The sequence below is a fragment of the Dermochelys coriacea genome, chromosome 27, assembly GCF_009764565.3.
Source record: "Dermochelys coriacea isolate rDerCor1 chromosome 27, rDerCor1.pri.v4, whole genome shotgun sequence".
Taxonomy (NCBI): Eukaryota; Metazoa; Chordata; order Testudines; family Dermochelyidae; genus Dermochelys; species Dermochelys coriacea.
The window spans coordinates 77,364-98,971 of NC_050094.1; the positions used below are offsets into that span (position 1 = coordinate 77,364).

The window sequence follows — 21,608 nt, forward strand, 5'->3', positions numbered from 1 at the left end:
GGCTGGAGCAGAGTACAGAGGAAGGAACTGGCAGAAGACTCTGTGGGGTGAGAAGGGAGGAAGTAGGAGACAGTGCCAGGGCTCAGCAGGACCTGAGGGACTGGGCTGATCTGGTGCACAGGGAGGGCGCAGGGAGAGCTGGGCGCGCAAGGGCGCTGGGCGCGCAGGGAGCTGAGCACGCAGGGAGCTGGGCGTGCAGGGGGAGCTGGGCGTGCAGGGGGAGCTGGGAACGCAGAGGGAGCTGAGTGTGCAGAGGGATCTGCATGCCAGGGCCATCACTGAGGCCAGGTGTCCTGATTACACGTGGTGGATCCCATCGGAGAAGGAGCAGGGGACAGCACCGCCCCTGCAGAGGCAGGGACATGAAAGAGGAGCTGGACTAATCCCCTGTCCTCGGTGCTGACCCCCAGAAACAGGGGGAGAAACAGCTCCCTGCTCCAGAGATGCAGAGAACATGGCGGCCCTTTGGGGTCTGGTGGCTGCTGTTCCTGCTGGCAGCGATCCCACTCACACCGGTAAGTGCAGTGCCAAGGCCCCAAAATCTCCCCCCCCCCCGCCCCGGCTCCCCCCCCGGGCCAGTGCTCTGGGCCGAAGATCCTGGCTACAGGAGGCAGGGGAGGGCCTGTGATGGGTGGGAGGGGCAGCACCTACGCTGGCAGACAGAGTTGCGTTAGCCACCCTCTCTCATCACTGTGTGGTGTGGTGCCACAGGGCAGCCAGTTCCAGATTGGCTTCCATTTCTCTGTCTACCAGTCCCCAGGGCTTAATTTGTGCCAGGGCTTGGCAGTTCATAGCCCCGGCACCTCTGGGCCTGGCAGTTCATAGCCTTGGCACTTCTGGGTTTGGCAGTTCAGATCCCCGGCACCTCTGGTCCTGGCAGCTGAAAGCCCCGGCACTGCTGGGCCTGGCAGTTCAGAGCCCTGGCACCTCTTTCAGTCCCTCTGCCACAGGGGTTCCTCAGGCTGTTTCCTCCCAGAGCAGCACTTAAAAGTGGATGAGCAAGGAGAGCAGGGCTCGCCCTGGAGCTCCCCAGTGGGATGGGAGAGGTCTGCATGCCCTGGGGCAGCTCCCCGAGAGACCTCTGCCAGGCGGGGCCTGCCCCGCTCTCTGATTCAGTTGCCGACCGTCCCCTCCCTGGGCATTCTGGAGCAGGTTGCAGTGGTGGGCTAGCTGGGAAGTCTCTGAAATACTAGCTCAGCAGCAGGGTTGGAGCCGGACAGGCAAAGAGACACTTTCAGTTTCGCCCTGCAGTGCGCAGAGTTTTCTCTTTCAAGGAACAAAAGACTCCCTCCTCCCCCGCCCCACCCCACTAGAGAGGTGATAAGCCAGGAGCTGGGGTTGCCAGGGCTAGGTGCGCCCCGGAGCCTCTGAGCCAAGGCTGCCCCTTTGTGCGCTGGCTAATGTGATGATGGTGAAGTGAGGCGGAACTCACTGGATGGAAACAAACCTGCCACTAAGGTCTCAGGCAGGGGCTGCCAGCAACATCCCAGGGAGCTCGGGAGCTGCTGGCCCCTGGTCCCAAGGGAGCGCGGTGGAAGGAGTGGGGCGGTGGATAGCAGCTGGCACTGCCAGGCTCCTTCAGAAAGCCTGTACTGGAAGCTGCTTCTGCCCTCTCTGGAGACAACCCCTCTGCTCCTGCCTGAATTATCCCTGACCCTCCCCAGGGACTTCGGGAGTCATTACTTGAGACTCCTTTGACCCCTATCTCTCATCTGATCCCCTTCCTGGAAGTACCTGGGCATCTCGCAGACTGTAATGTATTTAGCCTCACCCCCCTACCCCCACCCCGGGGGCCAGCAGGGGTGTTCTCCCCATTGCATGGATGGGGGCTGAGGCCCAGAGACACCAAAGCAGGTAGGCTCTGAACTCCTGCCTAATTAGGCACCTAATTACCTTTGGCTCTGGGCCAGAGTGACTTGGTCAAGATCATGAAGGGAGTCTGTTGCAGAGCGGGAAACTGAACTCGGGTCTCCTGAGCCCCAGGCTAGCAGCGAAATCCCAACTTCTTCTGTCCTGTCTGTCCCTGCCTTCCTCCCAGGCAGAGGTACTTGAGTTCACCTGAGCAAAGGACAGCCTCTCCTGTCTCCTCCCCACATCCCGTCACCCTCCAGAGCCCTGCCTGGAGGGGGAGCAAACTGAGAGGGGAAGAAAAGGAGTACTTGTGGCACCTTAGAGACTAACAAATTTATTAGAGCATAAGCTTTCGTGAGCTACAGCTCACTTCATCGGATGCATTTGGTGGAAAAAACAGAGGAGAGATTTATATACACACACACAGAGAACATGAAACAATGGGTTTATCATACACACTGTAAGGAGAGTGATCACTTAAGATAAGCCATCACCAACAGCAGGGGGGGGGAAGGAGGAAAACCTTTCATGGTGACAAGCAGGTAGGCTAATTCCAGCAGTTAACAAGAATATCAGAGGAACAGTGGGGGGTGGGGTGGGAGGGAGAAATACCATGGGGAAATAGTTTTACTTTGTGTAATGACTCATCCATTCCCAGTCTCTATTCAAGCCTAAGTTAATTGTATCCAGTTTGCAAATTAATTCCAATTCAGCAGTCTCTCGTTGGAGTCTGTTTTTGAAGCTTTTTTGTTGAAGGATAGCCACTCTTAGGTCTGTGATCGAGTGACCAGAGAGATTGAAGTGTTCTCCAACTGGTTTTTGAATGTTATAATTCTTGACGTCTGATTTGTGTCCATTCATTCTTTTACGTAGAGACTGTCCAGTTTGGCCAATGTACATGGCAGAGGGGCATTGCTGGCACATGATGGCATATATCACATTGGTAGATGCGCAGGTGAACGAGCCTCTGATAGTGTGGCTGATGTGATTAGGCCCTGTGATGGTATCCCCTGAATAGATATGTGGACAGAGTTGGCAACGGGCTTTGTTGCAAGGATAGGTTCCTGGGTTAGTGGTTCTGTTGTGTGGTGTGTGGTTGCTGGTGAGTATTTGCTTCAGATTGGGGGGCTGTCTGTAAGCAAGGACTGGTCTGTCTCCCAAGATCTGAGAGAGCGATGGCTCGTCCTTCAGGATAGGTTGTAGATCCTTGATGATGCGTTGGAGAGGTTTTAGTTGGGGGCTGAAGGTGATGGCTAGTGGCGTTCTGTTGTTTTCTTTGTTGGGCCTGTCCTGTAGTAGGTGACTTCTGGGTACTCTTCTGGCTCTGTCAATCTGTTTCTTCACTTCAGCAGGTGGGTATTGTAGTTGTAGGAATGCATGATAGAGATCTTGTAGGTGTTTGTCTCTGTCTGAGGGGTTGGAGCAAATGCGGTTATATCGTAGCGCTTGGCTGTAGACAATGGATCGAGTGGTATGATCTGGATGAAAGCTAGAGGCATGTAGGTAGGAATAGCGGTCAGTAGGTTTCCGATATGGGGTGGTGTTTATGTGACCATCGCTTATTAGCACCGTAGTGTCCAGGAAGTGGATCTCTTGTGTGGACTGGTCCAGGCTGAGGTTGATGGTGGGATGGAAATTGTTGAAATCATGGTGGAATTCCTCCAGGGCTTCTTTTCCATGGGTCCAGATGATGAAGATGTCATCAATGTAGCGCAAGTAGAGTAGGGGCATTAGGGGACGAGAGCTGAGGAAGCGTTGTTCTAAGTCAGCCATAAAAATGTTGGCATACTGTGGGGCCATGCGGGTACCCATCGCAGTGCCGCTGATTTGAAGGTATACATTGTCACCAAATGTGAAATAGTTATGGGTCAGGACAAAGTCACAAAGTTCTGCCACCAGGTTAGCCGTGACAGTATCGGGGATACTGTTCCTGACGGCTTGTAGTCCATCTTTGTGTGGAATGTTGGTGTAGAGGGCTTCTACATCCATAGTGGCTAGGATGGTGTTTTTAGGAAGATCACCAATGGACTGTAGTTTCCTCAGGAAATCGGTGGTGTCTCGAAGATAGCTGGGAGTGCTGGTAACGAAGGGCCTGAGGAGGGAGTCTACATAGCCAGACAATCCTGCTGTCAGGGTGCCAATGCCTGAGATGATGAAGGTCCAGCACAGGCATCCTGTACACTAGAGGGGCGCTAGATGACCGGTTCCACATCAGCCCAGCTCTGCCTGCCAACCCTCCCCACTTCTCCCTTTGGGATGGCCCCCAGGCAACACCTGGGGCACAGGATGGGGAAGCACCATGGACCCCCATCCTGCTGGCAGCATTCGCCCAGGTCCAGCGCAAAGGACACTACGATTCCAGAGCTGGCCGGGGAGGGGGATGCCGAAGCAATGGGCATTACCAGCTCTCCATTCTCAGCTTGGTTTGGGCTCCTCAGGCCTTGGGCAGACTCTCCCGGAAGCCAGGACCTGCTTTACTTTTCACACGGTTCCCCTGCCCCTGGGGCCAAGTCCCCCTTGGCCTAAAGCCCCTGCAAGCTGATGTGGTGGTGGAGAGAGGAATGCCCCTGGGTGAGGGGGCTCCCCCACCTTCCTGTCCCCACCTGCTCCCAGGCCCCAGCGCAGGAGGCTGTCAGAATGGATGGAGCAAGGTAGGAAGAGGGCATGGGGGGACACACTGCGATCCGGAGAGTCTCTGCTCCTCAGCGTCCATTGGGACCCTGGGAAGCAGCACATCAGTGAGAGCCACCCTGACATGCTCTAATGGCACTGGAGCCTGCATTAGACCCCAAAGGGGTGGCATGAATGTGCCCCCTTAACCTCCTCCTCAGACGCCCTGTGAACTGGGGCCCCTGCGTGTGTCAACTCCACAGCTTCCTGCTTTAGGAACAGCCTCACATTAACCCTGCTGAGCCGAACCATGCTGTAGCCCAGCCCAGCCAGTGCTAATGGGCAGGGTTGTTACCTGTAGGGCCAGGTCTGGAGACCATGGGCCACCTGGAATCTCTGTTACAGGGGCCAATGTGTGGAGCAGGAAGGGCCTTTCTCGGCTCCTGGCTCTGCCTGGCTATTGCTGCTGCTCCATTCCTCAGCGCTGACCCCGACTCTCACGGTGTCCCCATCCCAGAGCCCATAAGGGAGGGCAGGGTCCCAGGCTGGGAACACAGTCAGGTGATGTGTTGAACCCAGTGCCACTGGCAACCAGGGACTCCCCTGCCCCCAATTCCCTGGTGTTTCACCTGCACATTCATCCCCCCAGGGAGCAGACCCTGCCCATCACACTGTAGTGAAGCTGTCTGTGGGGTGCAGATGGGCTCCAGGGGCAGACTGCACCCCCACCCCTTGCCTATAGATACAGGCACTGCCAAGGGGGGGTGTGGAGTGGAATGGAAGGGGGGGAGAGGAGAGTACTGAATGGAGCCTGCTGTCTCCAAATGGGGCAGATTCTGCAGTGGGGTCAGTGTCTGAATGTGGGGCTCAGGTGTCCCATCTGGGTGCCTGGTGCAGCAGCTAGGAGACCAAACAGCCTCATAGGGCTGTCCCGTGTGCCACTGCAGAGGTGCTCCCTGGCAACCCCGTGTAGCTCCCTTTAGAGCAGGTGGGGGGGCGGAATCGTGGCTCCCCCCCCCAGCTATGCCAGTCAGCACAGCTGTGGTGTTCTGCTTTGCTGCATCTCTATGTCCCCAGCACACAACTAACACCAGGAGGAAGGCACAGGGAGGGAGCCATGCCACAGAGGCCTGTCTCTGAGGCACAGTGTCTTACCCATCATGCTTTGCTCAGGACTGTGACTAAAGGCCCAAGCTAGCTCTTGGGTACCCAAGGCCACTAGACCTGAAAGCAGCCTCTGAGTTTAGGGAAGTCCAACGTGAAGTGCTGGCAGGTCCCCTTAACCCCAACCCTGAAACCTAAGGTCTCTTTGACTCCAACACTAATACAGCTGGAGTTACTTTAAAATGACCCAAACCTGAATTTTCACAGTAACCTTAACTCTGCCTCCAGCCAATAACTCTGCTGTCATCCTCACCCTGACCTTTATGTTTTAGTAACAGAGCTGCAGAGGTGACTCACAGTTATGCATGGCTGATTCTGAGAGCTGGGATCACCTTTCTTAGGGTGATTCCCCTGATCTCCTTTGGTGAGAGAGAATTCAGCCCCTATGCCAAACTATCGCTGTCGGGATGAGGAACCCAGGACCAATCATAACAGCAGTTGCTGCGAGCCCTGAGAAATGTGTGCTTGCAACAGCCACACGTCTAGACTGCACAGCAGAACACGGAGAGCACTAACACATTCCTGGAGGGAGGGCAGTTGTATTGCATTTGCAAATTCCGGCTTGGTTCCTACACCTGACAATCCCAGCATTAGAGACAGAGAATGGAATTAGTTAGCGACCACCCCAAAGGGCCACTTGCTGAATTACCCCAGGGCAAACTCAGCAGCAGCTCCTTCCCGGAAATGACAGTTGAGAGCAATTGCTAATAGAAAGAGAGAACAAGCTTCCAAAGCAAGGCCACTGGGTGCTCGCTGCCTCCAAGACTTGAAGCAATCGCAGCAGGACTTGTGCATGTAGGGTCCAGCAGATGCCATCGTGCTGTACAATGTGGGGAGTCCTTCTAGGGCCGGATCCCACGGGGTACTCAGCAGCCCCTGGCGATCCTGAGAAGTCTCAGCTCCCATTGGTTTAGGTGCAAACTGCGGGAGCTCAGCACTATGCAGGATCAGGCCCACAATAAGGAAGACCCCTCACCTGACTTTCCTCTTCTCTGGAGTCTCTGCACAGCTGGGTTGAGATGAGATCAGAGTGACAGCTCAGCCCTAGCTCCATAGGTCACGCTGTGAGAGCCTGTCGGCTGTCTGCTCAACCTGCTGACACAGGGCTCTGTGCAGGCTCCGAAGCTCTGGAGACAACTTCCATCCCCATGAATAGAGAAGGAAAATGCTGAGCTGGTGAAGGATCCATCCCCATGAATAGAGATGGAAAATGTTGAGCTGGTGAAGGATCCAGCCACATATTTTGAACACACCCATCACCATGATGTCTGGGAGCAAACAATTTCACCTGTGCAAACCTCCCAGAAGTCCACAGGGCTTAACTTAATTCTTTATAAGCAAGGCTGGGTTACCTTCCTGATCACTGTAGTCTAATCCCAAAGGACACATTGTAAGGTGTGGTTCAGGTGGTTCAGCATGATTCAGAGGATCATTGAACTCAGCCATTTCCCCTGCCCCCCAAACATTAAACCATGGGTTGAGGTTCCATGAACCAGTCCAGCCTCCCATTCACACATGCAGACCACGGAACCAGAGCATTCACCCGCTAGCATGCAAACACCCTGTGACCAAAAGATAGCTATCCACTGTGACTAAGCTGTAGCTTCCTCTCAGAACCATGCGCAAGCACTTTATGCCAGCCTCTCAGTCATGCGGAGTTGTGAGAATCTGGTTTTTCACACAGCTGTGCACAAAATTCACCAGTTCCTTCCAGACTACTGGGATCTAGCAAGAGACTCGGAATCTGCCCTGACATGCACACAAAGCATGACACTACCCACTGCTTCCAGCGGGCAAACAGAAAGGCAGGTTGAGAGCACAGCTACACCCAGAATATGCAGCATCTGCATAATGGATTTGAACTCCTCGTCCTTGAGTCCTAGGGAGACTGTGTGCTCCCAAAAGCCACCAAGAGAGTACATTAGAGTTCCTGAGAGTGCCCAGCTTTGTACCATGGAAACATGTCCAAACTACAGTATTTTCCTACTGAGCAAAATAATTCCAGGCACTGATAATTAGACAAATATAATGAACATTGACTTAAACAGACCTCTCACACCAGATCATAAAATGACAGCTTTTCTATAAAAGCAGGAATTGTATGTGTCATAATGAATGAGGCAACTGGATGCCACAGAACAAATAATGTACTCAGACTGTAAGCTCTATGTGGAGGGACTGTCTCTTGGTTTGTATTTAAACACCACCTCACACAATGGCATCCTAGTCCATGGTGATACAACTAATCATATAGTCAGCTATCCATATTTGCCATGCTAAAAAGGCACACAGTAAAAATGCCTGGTCCAGCTCCCATTAAAGTCAGCAGAAAGAGGCTTATTATTGATTTAAGTGGAAGCTGGATCTGCTCATAAAATACTAGAGCAGGGGCAGAGTTAAGGTTGTTTGGATGCTGCTCAGAGAGACGGTGTCTCTGTGTGAACTGGAGGCTAAGACTGATGTCAAAACAGTTGATGGAACCTTATGATATCCTTCGTCTTTAATGTTTGAGGGAGTTCATGGCTGTGCTCAGGGGTCACATATGTCTGCTCTAGAACTGCACACAGCAACCATAACTGTAGCTAAGTTTTTGCATGGGAATTGCCTTTGTTGTTTGTAAAGTAGCATGCCAGGTGCCTCTGGTTTTGAGTGTGTGTGTCTGCAGGAAGCTTGAACACTGGCTAATGCTTTCTGCGTTGGGGTGCAGAGGTTTTCCTAGAGCAGTTATGATGGTTTAACCCAGGGGTTCCCAAGCCTTTTCTTTCTGAGCCCCTCCCCCCCAACCATGCTATAAAAACTCCATGGCCCAGCTGTGCCATAACAACTGTTTCTCTGCATATGAAAGCCAGAGCCGGCATTAGGGGGTAGCAAGCAGGGCAATTGCCCGGGGTTCCATGCCACAGGGGGCACTGTGAAACTAAGTTGCTCAGGCTTTGGCTTCAGCCCTGGGTGGTGGGGCTTGGTGCCCCAGGCAACAGTCCCATGCAGCTGGACTTCAGCTTCCTGCCCTGGGCCCTAGTGAATCTAACACTGGCCATGCTTGGCGGACCCCCTGAAATCTGCTCACAGCCTCCTAGGGGGCCCCAGACCTCTGGTTGAGAACCACTGGTTTAAACAACTCCTCAGCTCCAGCCCTGACTCCTTAGCTCTGTCTGCCTCCAGTCCCCAGCCAGTCTCCTTATTCACTGGCTGCAGCCCACCATAGCTGTACACTCTATTCTTCTCCCTTTGTGAAGGTCTATGGGAGGGAGCCCTGTGGAGCCCGGCTTTCTAAAGTCCCCAGAGCAGGTTTCCCTTGTGATGGACCTTAGCCATTCCATGTGGTCAAAAGTGCCTCCACATCAGAACCTCACTGTCTCTGGCTCTGTCCAAGCCCCCAGTTCAGCAGCCCCCTTGTCCCAATGACCTAAGCTCCCAGCTCCTAGAATGCTGAGATAGTGATTCAGTGTCCCTGGGTACCCCCTGCTGGGAAACGTTTGGAATGTCTGAAACGCTGTACGAAAACCTGCTTAGCAGGATTCAAAGAGAGATTGGACATGTCTATGGATCCCTGAGCTCTCCTGTGTTATCGCAGTTAGTGCTAGCACAGAGCATCCGCAGGGAGCTAAAGACTCCTGCTGTAGGGTCTCATAGAATCATAGAAATGTCAGGCTGGAAGACACTTTGAGAGGTCATCAAGTCCAGCCCCCAGTGCTGTGGCAGGACGAAGTAAACCTTGACCATCTCTGACAGGGATTTGCCCAGCTTGCTTCCAATGGTTGGGAGTCCACGACCTCCCTTGGTGGTCCTAGTTACAACGTTTTCCCTAATAGCTAACTTACACCTCCCTTTCTGTATTATGTCTTGTCCTACCTTCAGTGGAGATGGACAACAATTGATCACCATCCTATTTATAACAGCCCTTAACACATTGTCAGACTGTTATCAGGTCCCTCCTCAGTCTTCTTTTCTCACGACAAGACATGCCCAGTTTTCTCAACCTTTTCTCAGAGGTCAGGTTTGCTAAACCTTTGATCATTTTTGTTGCTGTCCTCTGAACTCTCTCCAATTTGTCCACATCTTTCCTAAAGCGTAGTGCCCAGAACTGGATGCAGTACTCCAGCTAGGGCCTCACCAGTGCCGAGTAGAGTGGAAGAATTACCTTCTGTGTCTCACATACAACACTCCTGTTAATACATCCCAGAATTGTATTTGTCTTTTTTGCAGCTGTATCACATTGGCGACTTATATTCAGTTTGTGGTCCACCACAAACCCCTGACCCTCTCTAGCAATACTACCACCTACTCAGTTATTCCCCAGTTTGCTGTTGTGCATGTGGTTTTTCCTTAGTAAGTCAAGTACTTTCCCCTTGTCTTTATTGAATTTCATCTTGCTGAATTCAGACCAATTCTCCAATTTGTCAAGGTCATTTTGAATTCTAAACTTGTCCTCCAAAGTGCTTGTGACCCCTCCCAGCTTGGTGTCATCTGCAGATTTTATAAGCATATTCTCCACTCCATTATCCAAGTCATTAATGAAAATATTAAATAGTACCAGACTGACCTGCCAGGGACTGACCCACCAGGGACCCCATTAGATACATCCTCCCAATTTGACAGCAAACCATTGATAACTACTCTTTGAGTTGTGGCACCTTAGAGACTAACAAATTTATTTGAGCATAAGCTTTCGTGAGCTACAGCTCACTTGCATCCGATGATGTGAGCTGTAGCTCACGAAAGCTTGTGCTCAAATAAATTTGTTAGTCTCTAAGGTGCCACAAGTCCTCCTTTTCTTTTTGCGAATACAGACTAACACGGCTGCTACTCTGAAACCTACTCTTTGAGTATGATCTTTCAACCAGTTGGGCACCCACCTTATAGTAATTTCATCTAGACCAATCTCCCTAGTTTACTTATGAGAACATCATGCAGAACTGTGTCAAAAGCAGCACTAAAATCAAGGTTTCAGAGTAGCAGCCGTGTTAGTCTGTATTCGCAAAAAGAAAAGGAGTACTTGTGGCACCTTAGAGACTAACAAATTTATTAGAGCATAAGCTTTCGTGAGCTACAGCTCACTTCATCGGATGCATCCGATGAAGTGAGCTGTAGCTCACGAAAGCTTATGCTCTAATAAATTTGTTAGTCTCTAAGGTGCCACAAGTACTCCTTTTCTTTTTACTAAAATCAAGGTATATCATGGCTACTGCTTCCCCCCGCACACTAGGTCATTGATCCTATCAAAGAAGAAATTAAGTTGGTTTGACAAATCCATGCTGGGTGTTCCTTAGAACTGTATTATCCTCCAGGTTCTTACAAATTGATTGTTTAATAATTTGCTCCATGTTTGCGCTTTTCCAGTCTTCTGAGACCTCTCCCATCCTCCAGGAGTCCTCAGAAATAATTGCTAAAGGCTCCGAGATTTGCTTCGCTAGTTCCTGAAGTAACCTAGGATTAATTTCATCAGGTCCTGCTGACTTGAATACATCCCACTTATCCAAATATTCTTTAACCTGTTCTTTACATATTTTTGCTTGCTTTCCTTCCCCTTGGTTGTCAATATTAATTGTTAATAAATAAATTTGTTAGTCTCTAAGATGCCACAAATACTCCTGTTCTTTTTGTGGATACAGACTAAAACAGCTGCTACTCTGAAACCTGTCAATATTAATTGTGTTGAGTATCTGGTCACAATTGACTTTTTAGTGAAGACTGAAGCAAAATAGGCATTAAGCACCTCAGCCTTCTTGATGTCAATTATTAGTTTTCCTAAGTAGAGGACCTACATTTTCCTTTGTCTTTCTCTTGCTCCTAATGTATTTAAAGAAGCTCTTCTTGTTGCCTTTTATGCCCCTGGTTGGGTGTAACTCATTTTGTGCCTTAGCCTGTCTGATTTTGTCCCTACATACTGGTGCTGTTCTTTTATACCCCTCCTTTTCAATTTGGCCATGTTTCCACTTTTTACACAATTTCCTTTTTCATTTTAAAGGTCATTAATGAAATTTCTAATTGTTTCTAATTGTTAGGGATTATGATGAGATCTTCCTGGGGGCAGATTATCCCACACATGCTAGGGAGGGATCTCCAATGCCTTTCTCTGAAGTTTCAGAGTAGCAGCCGTGTTAGTCTGTAATCGCAAAAAGAAAAGGAGTACTTGTGGCACCTTAGCGACTAACAAATTTATTTGAGCATAAGCTTTCGTGAGCTACAGCTCACTTCATCACTGAATGCATCCAATGAAGTGAGCTGTAGCTCACGAAAGCTTATGCTCAAATAAATTTGTTAGTCTGTAAGGTGCCAGAAGTACTCCTTTTCTTTTTTCTCTGAAGTATTTGCTGCTGGTGCTGTCAAGAGGCAGCATATTGGACTGGGTGGACCTCGTCTCAGATCCAGTCTTGCAATGCCCATGTTCCTGTGTAAAACCCAAAAGAAATTAATATTCCTTGAAGAGGTGAAATAACTGACCTTACTGACCGCCTGTGCCTTCGCGTGAGTGGCTAATGGCTAGGCCAACACACTAGCCTTAGAAACAGAACAGAAGAGGGTCAAATGGTGACACTGCAGAACCAATTAGCAGATGCCCATATGGCCTTAGACCATCTTTCTTTCAGTTTCTGCTGAGTGCAAGAGCTAATTCACTATCTATCTATCTATCTATCTATCTATCTATCTATCTATCTATCTATCTATCTATCTCAAGTACTTCTATTATTATTATTAGGGATAAGGAGGTTTTAGTACCATTATACAAGGCACTGGTGAGACCTCACCTAGAATACTGTGTCCAGTTCTGGTCTCCCATGTTTAAAAAGGATGAATTCAAACTGGAGCAGGTACAGAGAAGGGCTACTAGGATGATCCGAGGAATGGAAAACTTGTCTTATGAAAGGAGACTTAAGGAGCTTGGCTTGTTTAGCCTAACTAAAAGAAGGTTGAGGAGAGATAGGATTGCTCTCTATAAATATATCAGAGGGATAAATACAGGAGAGGGAGAAGAATTATTTCAGCTCAGCACCAATGTGGACACAAGAACAAATGGGTATAAACTGGCCACCAGGAAGTTTAGACTTGAAATTAGATGAAGGTTTCTAACCATCAGAGGAGTGAAGTTTTGGAATAGCCTTTCAAGGGAAGCAGTGGGGGCAAAAGATCTATCTGGCTTTAAGATTCTACCCGGTAAGTTTATGGAGGAGATGGTATGATAGGATAATGGGATTTTGGTAATTAATTGATCTTTAAATATTCAGGGTAAATAGGCCTAATCCTCTGAGATTGGTTATTAGATGGATGGGATCTGAGTTACCCAGGAAAGAATTTTCTGTAGTATCTGGCTGGTGAATCTTGCCCATATGCTCAGAATTTAGCTGATCGCCATATTTGGGATCAGGAAGGAATTTTCCTCCAGGGCAGATTGGAGAGGCCCTGGAGGTTTTTCGCCTTCCTCTATAGCATGGGGCACGGGTCACCTGAGGGAGGCTTCTCTGCTCCTTGAAGTCTTTAAACCACGATTTGAGGACTTCACTAGCTCAGACATAGGTGAGGTTTTTCGTAGGAGTGGGTGGGTGAGATTCTGTGGCCTGCGTTGTGCAGGAGATGATCAGAATGGTCCCTTCTGACCTTAGTATCTATGAATCTATTACTGTTACCATAGTATCTGAGTGCCTCATGCTCTGTACCGTATTGACCCTCAATTTGCGGCATGGCAGGGCTAATCTGGGCACTCAGTTTGAGACACCTAAGGACTGATTTCCGAAGCACTGAACCCTGGCTTCTCCAACATCAGGGGAGCTGTGGATGCTTTAGTGCCTCTGAAACACCGGGCCTGAGGTTGGGTTGGGCGGGAAGAATTCTTGGACATTTTTCAAACATTGGCCTTACTGTTTTTAAACCTCAGTTCTCCCACTGTAAAAATAGATGGGGAAAAATCAGGGCAATCATATTAATAAAGATGGTGTCGTGATGCATGTGCCCAAGGAGGTTGAATGGGCATTTCCTATCTTCTGCATGCTTGACTTCACAACCTGCCTACTGTTCTTTCCTTTGGCACAGAGCAGAGTTTGTGAATTGCTTTGGGAGGCTTAGGGATGTGGGAGGCTATGTAACTGTCCAATCTCATTAAAGGTTTATAACCTTCCTGTCCTTTAAAAAAATGTGCCAGCAATGGACTCTCCTGGAATGATCCTGAAATCCAAATGTGTCTGAGAGTTCTCTCCCAGATGTCTCACTATCCTGTACATTCAGCACTTGTCCAGATGACAGAGCCTGAAACTTTAATGAACCTCCTGTGCCTGCACTGCAGAGACACTTTCCCACTGGTTTGTATAGGAATAAGAGAAAGGTTTTGCCTTCCTACAACCATCCAGGTGTCTCCTCTTCAAACCTGTTAAAATGGACAGGACCAAGAACTAGGAAATCTATTGCAGGGAACAACCCTGTCCTGGCTGACAGAGGAATGCAAGACACATGTCCTAATAGTTTTTTCTGTCCCTAATATATTTTGTTCTCTTGCTGTGTTTCAAATACTTTGCTGTTTGTCTATCTCCCCCATCATCCCAGTAAGGGGCTCAGATGGCTCCATATTGAAAGCACAGGTCTTCTGTATGGCACTCGTGGCTCTCAGAGGAGACCTCTTAAACACAGTGCTGATAATAGCTCACCTTAATTGATCACTCTTGTTACAGTGTGCATGGCAACACTCATTTTTTCGTGTTCTTTGTGTATATATATATATCTATATATATATCTATATATCTTCCTACTATATTTTCCACTGCATGCATCCGATGAAGTTGGTTTTAGCACACGAAAGCTTATGAACAAATAAATTTGTTAGTCTCAAGGTGCCACAAGGACTCCTCGTTCTTTTTGCTGATACAGACTAACACGGCTACCACTCTGAAACCTGTCAGAGAGGATTGTAAATGATGATTGCCATGTTTGTTAACAGTGTTCACCAGGCAAAAACCCTAAAGCAAAGGAAATATGACAAAACCAGGGATAAAGGGTGCACCGCAAGGACTGCCTGGTGCTGGGGCTAGCAGAAATATGACACACAGGAATATTTTGTCCTTGAACAGAAGGCACAGGTATGTTAAGAGTGAAAGCCCTTTAACACCCTGTGTTCTGGTGTCTGTCTGTTTCCTCTTGAAGGTGCAGACGACCCACCCGGAGTGCTCCATCATTCTACATTTACAGGAACGAGAGGCTGAGTGTCTGGAAACAATCAGGAGTGAAAACCAAAGCAATGAGTCTCCAGAGCCTTCCAGCTGGAAAGGTGAGTGAGTTCCAGCATCACTGGGCATTCCTGAAGCCTTTCCGACAGGGGCAAGGTCTCTAGTGGAGAAGGGAGGGACTTGACTCCAATGCTTAACAAACACTTGGGGGAAAAAAAGCCTCAGTGAAAGTTTCACCAACACTGGCCCCTGGGTGAAGATTTGCAGAATATGTTGGAAACTCCAACAAGGCCTCCAGAAAAGCAGGGTGGATCAGACTTGACATGCCAGATATTTTAAAGTAAAAGAACCAAGGATCTTATAGTGCTGATTTATAACTCCTTAAATCCCTTTTTATACTTAAAAAGAAGCCAAATGGGTCACAAACCCAGTTTACAAAAAGAAAGCTCCTTTGCAGGTCACTTTAACAGACAGAGCTGGGGTTGCAAAGGTCCAGAGATGGGCAGGGAACAGGGCTGGAGATCTGTCTGGGTTAAAGTGGTCGTATTTTTTAAATCAAAACCTTGCCACAACTTTATGCCAGTTGATTGGGCAGTCAGGGATCAGGCCCTTTCTATCTCTCTAGCCAGCTGTGTTGAAGATCTGTCATAGGCTCCTAGGTGCTAAGATGTTCTTAGAACCTCTGCTCTGCTGTGCCAAGGCTGACAAGTTAATTGTGGGTCGTTGGCGTTTGTGCCTGGGGGTATGTGGCCTTGGCACCATTGCCACAGCCTCAAAATCCTTCCTGCAGTTGTGCAGTTCACACATGGGCAGTCGAACATGGACACCTCACAATACTTCAAAACCTGAATAGTTCCTCACTCTGGGGAAGTTTTCATCTAAGTTCAGCAAAGCCTTTTAGAAGGCTATTGTTGGAGGAAAAGCCTATTGCTGGTGCCCACACTCCTTCTTAGGAGAAAGAAAGCATTCATTTGCTCTTGGATTTGGATTCAAGGGTTGATGTTCTGCTTTTTAAACAAACACTGTAAACCAGGGGGTAGGAGGCAGTTAAAGCATCTGTCTGTCTACTGCAGGGAGGGTAGGCTGCATAGACAGGTGCCCTTTAACCTCCAGACCATGAACGGCAGGTGAAGCTTCCGCTCCGGGAGACTAGCTTCCCATCCCACCTCTTCCACCCATGGCCCCACCCCACCCCAGGCCCCATCCCTTTCCCCACTTGGCCCCCTCCCCAGTCACTGCATGCATCCTTCCTCTCCTCCCAGGGCTGATTGTTCCAGCATTTGTTTGCTAGCAAGGATTAAAACATGAACAGCTGTACTAGTATATTGGGCTGGCTACATTAATTATAGTTTTCAGAGTAGCAGCCGTGTTAGTCTGTATCCTAAAAAGACCAGGAGTACTTGTGGCACCTTAGAGACTAACAAATTTATTTGAGCATAAGCTTTCAGGAGCTACAGCTCACTTCATCGGATGTATGCTGTGGAAAATATAGGGGGGAGATTTTATGTACACAGAGAACATGAAACAATGGGTGTTACCATACACACTGTAACGAGAGTGATCAGATAAGGTGAGCTATTACCAGCAGGAGAGAAAAAAACCAACACCTTTTGCAGTGATAATCAAGGTGGGCCATTTCCAGCAGTTGACAAGAACATGTGAGGAACAGTAGGAGGGGGGAAATAAACATGGGGAAATAGTTTTACTTTGTGTAATGACACATCCACTCCCAGTCTTTATTCAAGCCTAATTTAATGGTGTCCAGTTTGCAAATTAATTATAGTGTGTGCATTGCAAACCTGCCTGGTGTGTGCTAGTATGTACACCTTCATCCCCAATGGGCAGCCAGGCCTGTGACCCTCAGGGCAGCGGGGCCCCCACTCCCTCCTCCCCCCCGCTCACCCCAGGCAACCCAAACACAACAGTCCCAACCTGCGCTCTGGCTCGGTGCCTTCACGCACGCACCACCTGCCCCTTCAGTGCCCACATTCGCCATTGCCTTGGGCAAGCCCTTCCCGGAAGGGAGCTGCTGCCTTGGGGCAGATGGGAGGTGAGTGGGGCCCACGGCGGGGGCATGCATTGACCCTGGGGTGGGGGTGTCCAGAGCTGTTATGGGGGGTTAGGGATAGTACCATGCAGGGATCTGTCCACTCCATGTGTGTGAGAGTGGGGGGCTTTGTCTCCCCCTGCTGCATGTTTGGGGGAGCTTTGGTTCCCCTCTGGTCTGTGGGGTGTGCTCTGCTCCTAACCTGTCACTCTAGCTGTCCCTACTGTTTTTGTGTAGGGGGCTCTGTCCCTAGCCATCCCCCCATCAGTGTGTCTGTTCAGAGAGGCTCTATCCCAGCCCCTCAGTGGATGTGTAGATTGGAGGAGGGATTTTCTCTGTGCCTGCTCCCTCCAGTGTGGTTTTTATGGGGGTGGAGTGCTGGAGAGGAGCAGCCAGGCAGTGGCGGGCTGGGAACGCTGAGCTTTTATATGTGCCATACAGGTTCCAGGGCGGCTGAGGAGGTGGTGTCTGCTACTCAGCTTCCCAGGATCATCAGAAATCTCCCTGGGGAATCCAAGGGACCCGGGAAGCTGAGTAGCAGATACTGCCTCTTCAGCTGCCCTGGAACCTGCATGGCGCATGATAAATAAGCAAAAATGTCCCGCGGAAGCCCACTCCCAGGAGGGAGGGGAAGGGGCGGGGCCACCATGGCCCAAGGGTCTGGTGACAGGGTCAGTGGTGGCTGCACCAGGGGAGGCTTAGCCTCTCCTGGACTATTATACCCACCGCCCATGCCCCGGACTCCAGCTCTGTTCCTTACTCTGGGGACAAGATCTGGCATGTCTGCAGTCCCTTCTCAGAAAATCCTTCCTTGCACTGGAGCAGGGATACTCACACTTTCTTGGCCTGGAGTGGTAGTCATGGTGACAGTGTCTCCGGGTGGTGCTAACCCAGAGTGGATTCTACTCACGTCAAGGCATATTCTCATCCCACCCCATCCCTATGGTATCCGAGCGTCTTCCAGTTGTGCACTACGTGACATAACTAACCTCTTTCCCATCTAGTTCATCCCCTCCCCATGTGGATAGCACAGGGGAGGTGGAGAGGGTCATTCTGGTAGGCCTTTGTTTCAATGTGTCCATGCTGCTGTACGTGTGTCAGCGAAGGCCGGATAGAGAGGCATGACTAGTGTTCAGACCAGGAGGTGGAGAGGTTTCTCTCCTCTGGGAGTTCATTCTAGAGTCTTGGGCTGGCCCCCGAGAGTGTTCAAGCTTCCCACTTGGGGAAGAAAGTTCTGTGGGACCAAAGTAGCAGAGCTGTCCTGCGCTGTCTTCATCCCAGAGCTCTCAGCTCTTGTCGATATGCTGGTCCCAGGCCCTGTAGCGCCTTGAAGGTAGGGACTGAGACCTTGAACTTGACTTGCTGTTCTGTGGGAAGCTGATATAAGAAGCACAGGATGGAGATAGCCCATGTGGCTGAGGAGACGCACTGCAGGGCTCTGTGCTAGCTGGAGGATGGCATGGGGACCAAGGGGGAGAAAATACATTTGGGAGGAGGACAATCAAGAGGAACATTGGACTGTGAACAAGCCGATATGAGCAAGAGCCTCACAATCTGCTCTGTTACTAGTATTACAACAGCTGCAGCTGAGCCCAGGACCCCATCGTGCCAGGTGCAACATGGGGTGAGACGCAGGCCCTGCTCCGGCGAGCTAACGGTCTGAACCAACAAAGAGCGGGAGGAGAGCCAGAGACAAAACAACTTGCACCAGGTCACCCATCAGCAAAGCCAGGCTGAGAACGCAGGTCTCTGCAGTGCTGCCCCATGCACCAGATCACGCGGCATCTAGCGAGCAGCGTGAACTCAACCGGCAGAAGCCCCAGCCCTGCAAACTAACCCAGGCCAAAGGCTGCAGAACATTTTAGGCTCAGAAATGGGGGGGGGGAGATCTGTTCTGGGGTGCACAGAGAATCAGGGTGAGATCTGAAAGAGAAATTCATTGGCTTCTCCAGAAAGGGCCCTGAAGTTCCTCCATTATGAGCTGGATAAAAATGAGATACATTCCTCAGTGTCAGCAAGAGCTCTGGCCTTTTTCCTTTGGGTTTCCACATGGCAGATTCTCTACCCCGAGAGAGAGCCTCGTTTGGCTCCGACCTCCCCCACCTTCCTTTGCCATCAGTGGGGCGGCTGAGCTCCTCCAGTTTCTGCCCCTCAGGGAGGGAGAGTCACGCAGATGACGGCCTTGTACAATGGGTGTACAGAAGAGGAAAATCATGGTCTGGTGTGAATGTCAGAAAGCTGCCTGCTGAGCCAGAAATGGCCAAACTGCTTGGGGCCTCTCTGAGTGAGCCCAGCCTAAGCCTAGACTGAAGAAGGTGAAAGGCCAAAAGGAAATGCAGCCTCCTGAATCCATCTGGAGCTGACAAGTATCCAAAATAAGATCCACTGTTTAGGCAGATTTATTCCTAACCTGTCAGCAACGCTGCGGCCTATGAATGACCTCCTGGGGCCATGTACCTCAGCACAGCTCATTGCAGGAAGACAGCCGAGGACACAGATTCCTAGCTCAGACCATAAGCGCTTCCCTGTGGGTCATATTAAAACCATGTCCTGCAGCCTGACACAGCCCTACGCCACGTTACGCAGCCTGACACCGATTGACGCCACGTCCTGCAGGCCGACTCAGCCTTATGCTGTGTTCCAGAGGCTGACGCAGCCTAATGCCACATCCCAAAGCCTGACACACCCCTAAACCACGTCCCATAGCCTGACACAGCCCTTCGCCATGTCCCTCAGCCTGACACTGACTGACCGGCGCCACATCCCACAGGTTCACACAGCCCTACGCCACATCCCACAGACAGACACAGCCCTATGCCATATCCCGCAGCCTGACATAGCCCTACGCCACGTCCCACAGCCTGACACAGCCCTACGGCACGTTCTGCAAGCCAACTCAGCCTTACGTCATGTTCTGCAGCCTGACACAGCCCTACGCCATGTCCTGCAGCCTGACACTGACTGACCGACGCCATGTCCCGCAAGTCAACACAGCCTTATGCCACATCCCACAGACTGACACCGACCGACGCCACATCCAGCAGGCCAGCTCAGCCTTACGCCACGTCCCAGAGGCCTACACAGCCATACACCACATCCCGCAGGTCACCACAGCCCTACATCACATCCCACAGGCTGACACAACCCTGCACCACATCCCACAGCCTGACACCGATTGACACCATGTCCTGCTGGCTGACTGAGCCTTATGCCACATCCTGCAGGCCGACACAGCCCTACGCCATGTCCCACGGGCTGACACAACCCTGCACCATGTCCTGCAGCCTGACATAGCCTTACGCAACATCCTGCAGGCCGACACAGCCCTACGACACGTCCTGCAAGCCAACTTAGCCTTACGCCATGTCCTGCAGCCTGACCAGCCCTACGACACGTCCTGCAGCCTGACACAGATCTACGACACATCCTGCAGCCTGACACAGCCCTACGCCATGTCCCACGGGCTGACACAGCCCTACGCCATGTCCCGCAGCCTGACACAGCCCTACAACATGTCCCGCAGCCTGACACAGCCCTACGCCATGTCTCGCAGCCTGACACAGCCCTACGCCATGTCCCGCAGCCTGACACAGCCCTATGTCACATCCCACAGGCCGACACAGCCCTGTGCCACATCCCACAAACTAACCAAAGAGGGAATGTTGCCTCCAAAGGGCACTTCCCTGAAAGCAGTGAGACCAGGGCATTGTCCTGAGCTGCAGACTGGTGAGAGATGGTGGATGATGCTTCCCCTCATACAGAGCTATCTAAGGTTGCCAGGGTCCGGTTTTCGACCAAAATACCTGGTTAAAAAGGGACCCTGGCAGCTCTGGTCAGCACTGCTGTCCAGGCCATTATAAGTCCAGTCAGTGGCGCAGCAGGGCTAAGGCAGGCTCCCTGCCTGCCATGGCTCCACACAGCTCCTAGAAGCAGAGGCATGTTCCCCTGCACTCCGAAGGGGCAGCCAGGGGGCTCTGCATCATGGTTAATGGGAGCTGCAGGGGTGGTACCTATGGGCAGAGCAATGTGCAGAACCACCTAGCTGCACCTCGCGTAGGAGCCAGAGGAGGGACATGCTTCCGCTTCCAGGAGCTGCTTGAAGTAAGTGCCACCCGGAGCCTGCACCCCCTCACCCCCTCCCGTGCCCCAGCCCCTTGCCCAAGCCCTGATCCCCTTCCCACCCTCTGAATCCCTTGATCCCACCCTTCAGCACCCCAAAACCCTCATCCCCAGCCCCACCCCAGAGCCCACACCCCCAGCCAGATTCCTCACCCCCTCCCACACCCAAACCCCCTGAGCCAGCCCAGTGAAAATGAGCAAGTGAGTGAGGGTGGAGAGAGCGAGAGAGAGAGGTGGGAGGAGGAGTAAGCAGGGGGTGGGGCCTCAGATAAGGGGCAGGGCAGGGGCCGGGTCTTGGAGGAGGGGTGTGGCAAGGGTGTTCAGTTTTGTGCGAGTAGAAAGTTGGCAACTCTAGAGCTAATTCCAGATGTCAGGGATGAGAACCATTGAGACCAAGCCGCAAGAACATTCAGGAAAGAGAAGAGACACCTGCCCTTCATCCTGGGCTCAGGAGATGGTGCTGGGCAGCTCTCTGTTCCTGGTTCAGCATCACCCAGGGGCTTGAATGCTTCACAGGAGCTAGTGGCACTCAGCTCAGCCTGTCCATGTATCCTGCTAGGCCTGCTGCAGGGGCTGAGGGGGGTTGCCTCCTTGGTTCTAGCTTTGACCCCCCAGCACAGACCAGTGTAGCCTCAGGCCTGTGACCCAGATGCTATGATCTCTGG

The 21,608-nt window shown here is 51.0% G+C and overlaps 1 protein-coding gene across 1 annotated transcript in view; it reads left to right on the plus strand.

The window, feature by feature from the left end:
- The first annotated feature begins 333 nt into the window (after positions 1–333).
- Positions 334–21,608, plus strand: part of LOC119849046 (vasoactive intestinal polypeptide receptor 1-like) — a 72,667-nt gene continuing 51,392 nt past the window's right edge. The window contains exons 1-2 of the mRNA XM_038385652.2: positions 334–515; positions 14,755–14,878. Coding sequence (XP_038241580.1) covers positions 444–515; positions 14,755–14,878 — 196 coding nt within the window. The 5' untranslated portion in view covers positions 334–443. The remainder of the gene's footprint in view (positions 516–14,754; positions 14,879–21,608) is intronic.